The sequence below is a fragment of the Nicotiana tomentosiformis genome, chromosome 11, assembly GCF_000390325.3.
Source record: "Nicotiana tomentosiformis chromosome 11, ASM39032v3, whole genome shotgun sequence".
Classification (NCBI taxonomy): domain Eukaryota; kingdom Viridiplantae; phylum Streptophyta; class Magnoliopsida; order Solanales; family Solanaceae; genus Nicotiana; species Nicotiana tomentosiformis.
Genome location: NC_090822.1, coordinates 77,809,539 through 77,814,258, shown reverse-complemented (window position 1 = coordinate 77,814,258; position 4,720 = coordinate 77,809,539). Strand labels below are relative to the sequence as shown.

The 4,720-nt window shown below is 40.6% G+C and overlaps 1 protein-coding gene across 1 annotated transcript; it reads left to right on the top strand.

Annotated features, from left to right (window-relative positions):
- Positions 1-1,892: 1,892 nt before the first annotated feature.
- Positions 1,893-3,458, top strand: LOC104092844 (uncharacterized). The gene is made up of 2 exons (XM_009598527.1): positions 1,893-2,025; positions 2,878-3,458. Exons 1-2 carry the CDS (start codon positions 1,893-1,895, stop codon positions 3,456-3,458), a joined length of 714 nt encoding a protein of 237 aa, XP_009596822.1.
- Positions 3,459-4,720: the final 1,262 nt, after the last annotated feature.

The window sequence follows — 4,720 nt, the reverse complement described above, 5'->3', positions numbered from 1 at the left end:
TTCATTTTTCGCTCTTATTTATACTTAGTTTTTCTTTTTAGTAATCAAATCGATTAAAACCCGTGTTCCGCGAATATGACATGTAACAAAACCCTTGATCAAAATGATCCAGACTACAAAGAGTGACGAAAGCATGATGCCTAAGAACCTCCCGCAAGAGATCGAGCAGCTAGAGAGTCAGAAGAAGAACAACCTTGAAGAAATTAAAGTAATCAACTTTTGAAATGAAGAAGACATGAAGGAAACACGAATCAACATCCATCTAAAGACAAAACAGAAGGAAGAATTGGTAGAGCTTCCCCGACAATACATCGATGTACTCGCTTGGTCATATGATGACATGCCTAGATTAAGTACCGCATCGTTTAGCACCAGTTACCCACTGATCCTGCAATGATGCCACTCAAGCAAAAACCTAGCAAATGCAAGCCAGATTTGAGCCTAAGAATAAAAGAAGAAGTCATCATGAAAATAGAGGCAAACGTAGTGAGAATCACCAATTATCCTACATGGTTGGCGAACAACGACCATTACCTAAGGAGGATAGGAAGATTAGGATATGTGTGGACTATTGAGATCTCAAAAATGCCTATCCAAAGGATGATTTTACTCCACCAAATATTCATATCCTTATCGACAACTATGCGAAGCACGAGTTATAGTCGTTCGTGGATTGTTTCATCAGGTATCATCATATTCTGATACACGAAGAATACATGGGGAAGACAACGTTCATCTCGCCATGGGGGCTTTATTGCTATAGGGTCATTCCCTTTAGTCTCAAGAACACCGGTGCTACCTACATGAGGTCCATGACGACCCTCTTTCACGACATCATCCACAAAATAATTGAGGTATATATGGATGATGACATCATCAAGTCTCCGAGAAGTGCTAATCATTTGAGTGACCTTAAGAAGTTCTTCGAGAGTTTGCAGAGGTACAATTTAAAGCTGAATCTTGTGAAGTGTGCATTCAGCGTCCCCGCAGGAAAGTTATTAGGTTTCATCGTCATCAGGAAATGGATAGAGTTGGACCCTTCAAATATCAAGGCCATTCAAGATTTCCACCACCCAAAAGCAAGAAGGACGCGATGAGCTTGCTCGACAGATTAAAATACATCACGAGGTTCATAGCCCAGTCAACGGTAATCTACGAGCCTATTTTTAAGTTGTTGAAGAAACATGCTGCAACAAAGTTGACAGGAGAATGTCAAAAAGCTTTTGATAGGATCAAAGAGTATTTGTCGAATCCTCCTGCATTAGTTCCTCCCGAACTCAAAAAGCCTCCGTTCTGGATAATGCATTTGGATGCGTGTTGGGACAACACGGCAAAACTGGAAAGAAGGAACAAGCTATCCATTACCCGAGCAAAATGTTCACATCGTCTGAAGCCAGATACACCCTGTTAAAGCGAACCTGATGCACTTTGACATGGATTGCTTAGAAATTAAGGCACTACCTATCATCATATACCACACATCTGATATCTCGACTAGACCCACTCAAGTACATCTTCCAAAAATTGATGCCTTCAAGAAAGTTGGCCAAATGGTAGATTCTTCTCAGTGAGTTCGATATTGTGTATGTAATGCATAAAAATATCAAAGGGCAAGCATTGGTTGATCATCTCGTGGAGAACCCGGTAGACAAGGATTACGAGCCACTCACCACATACTTCCCAGATGAAGAAATATTGTTTGTAGGGGTGGATATATAGAGTCATACCCTGGGTGGAGAATATTTTTTGATGGAGCAACAAATTTCAAAGGTGTAGGGATTGGGGCAGTTCTAATTTCCGAGCCAGGACAACATTAACCGTCTTCAACCAAGATTAGGTTCCCTTACACAAATAATATGGTAGAATATAAAGCATGCATCCTTGGGATAAGGATGACAGTCGACATGAACATCAAGGAGCTTCTGGTCATAGGAGATTCTGATTTACTGATACACCAAGTTCAAGGTGAATGTACCACCAAGAATGTCAAGATCCTTCCATATCTGCACTGCGTAAAAGAGTTCTGTAAGAAGTTCACAAAGATTGAGTTTAAACATGTTCCCAGAATCTAGAACAAGTTCGCTTATGCTCTTCAACCTTGTCATCTATGATCTAGCATTCAGACAAGAATTATATCGACCCCATCAAAATAGAGGTTCAGGACTAGCATGCGTACTGTTTCCATGTAGAAGAAGAGCCAGACGGTAAATCGTGGTACTAAGATATCAAAAGGTTCCTTGCAGTAAGAGAATACACAGGAAATGCCACCAGTGGTCAGAAGCGGGCACTAAGAAGACTAGCAAATCACTTTTCCTTAACGGGGAAGTCTTGTACAAGATGACCCCGAACTTGGAACTGTTAAGGTGTGTAGATGCCACTGAAGCAACAGGACTACTAGAAGAGATACATGTAGTAGCATGCATACCTCACATGAACGGTTTCACTTTAGACAAAATGATTTTGAGGGCCGAATACTTTTGTATGACCATGAAAAGTGATAGTATTCGTTATGCATAGAAGTGTCACTAGTGACAGATTCACGGGGATTTCATCCAGGTTCTACCTAATGAGCTGAACGTAATGGGTTCTCCTTCGCCGTTCGCCGCTTGGGGCATAGATGTGATTGGGCCTATAGAACCCCCTACATTAAACTAACATCATTTCATCCTAGTATCCATTGACTACTTCTCCAAATGGGTCGAAGCTTCTACATACAAGGCATCGCAACGAAGGCGATGATAGATTTTGTCCATAACAACATAGTCTGTAGATTCAGAATCCTAGAGTCAATCATAACTTACAATGCAGCCATTCTCAACAGTGATCTCATGAGGAAGATTTGAGAGAAGTTCACAATTGTACATCACAATTACACAGCCTACAGGCAGCAAATGAATGGAGCGGTCGAAGCAGCCAACAAAAACATCACAAGGATCTTACGAAAGATAGTGGACAATCACATGCAATGGCATGAGAAGCTATCCTTCGCCTTATTGGGTTACCACACCACTATGAGAACGTCAACTGGGGTAACACCATATATGTGGGTATATGGCACAAAAGCTATGATACCCACAGTGGTCGAGATACCATATTTAAGAGTCATTCAGAAAGCCAAGTTAGACAACGTGGAATGGATACGTGTCAGGCAGGAGCAAGTAATGCTCATCGATGAAAAGAGAATGGACGCAGTATGGCATGGTCAACTGTATCAAAATAGGATGGCCAACGTATTCAATAGAAAAGTGAAACCTTGGCAATTCGCGTCGGGGCAACTGGTTTTGAAGAAGATATTCCCTCATCAAGAAGAAGCCAAAGGAAAGTTCGCACCGAACTGGAAAGGTCCTTATGTGATTCATCGAGTGTTGTCGGGAGGAGCATTGATCTTTGCAGAAATGGACAACAGAGTCAACACAAAGCCCATCAAATTAGATGCAATCAAGAGAAAATACATTTGAATACAGTAAAATTCGAGTTTGGTTGTAACAGAACTACACCCGACCTGACTTCTCACGGTGGGATATGTAGGCAACCCACGTAGGGTCCGGTCTCCCTTCTCCCTTTTGTAATAGAAAATCCAAAATATCATTTTTTGTATGTACTTGGAACTACACCACGACTTGATTTCCTTTGGCGGGAATACATAGGCAATTCACATCAGATTTAGTCATCTATTGTAATTGAACTACTTTTTGACCTGATTCCATTTGGATACGTAGGCAAATTGAGTCAGACTCATCCACTTGATTTCAATTCATTATCATTTTGCATCTATTATAATCGAACTACGTTTTAACTTGATTCTATTTGGATATGTAGGCTGCCTGAGTCAGGCTCGATCTTCATTATCATAATTCATTTCGTTATCTTCGAACTACATTCAAACTTGAATCCTCTTGGATACATAGGCAACCTAAAATGTTCGGTCATAACCCTAGAAAAATTTTTGTAATGCATTTATTTAGATTTGGACGCGATTGCAACAACTAGAAGCTACATTATCAGGGGCATCTCCAGGAATTGTCAGCAACATGACAAAGTCATTCAGAAAATGATACTCTTGTCGAAGGGAACTTCTAAACATGATATAATATGGAACGACAACATTTACCATAAAAATAAACGATTTTCAAAATGTTTTTAGAAAAATTCTAACTTTACTCTCGCCAAATGTCGTGGCATATTCCACCAAATCCGGGGCAAAGCCAGGCTTGTAGTCAACACAAACCAAAACCTCCCCTCTACTAAGAATTTTTCTTTGAGCACATGATCAACATGAACTGAAGGACACTAGAGAACACTAAGAGCAATGACAGACCTGCTACCATCTCATGAGTATTTCTAAGCCAAGTTTTCGATACATTCGAAGCACCCTGTATATAGCAAACCATCTGCTTAGCCAATCGGAGAGCCTTGCGTATATAGAGCCGCTGGCTTCACTAATCGAAGCCCTGCATATAACAAACTGTCACCGATTGGAGCATTTTGCACAAATCTCACCATCACTCCTCTATATTAGAGATTTCCAAGTAGATAGTTGCAAAATTCGTCGCCAACTCCACCAATCGATGTATGGACCATCCGAATCCACCATACTCTCGCCGATCGACCGCCACAATTTAGTTTCGTAGTCAAGAGTATCTCTTGGACATGCTCTTATATTTCTTGGTTTTATCTTGAATGTTTTGATGTTTTTATCTATGCAACTTACATGCTTTTA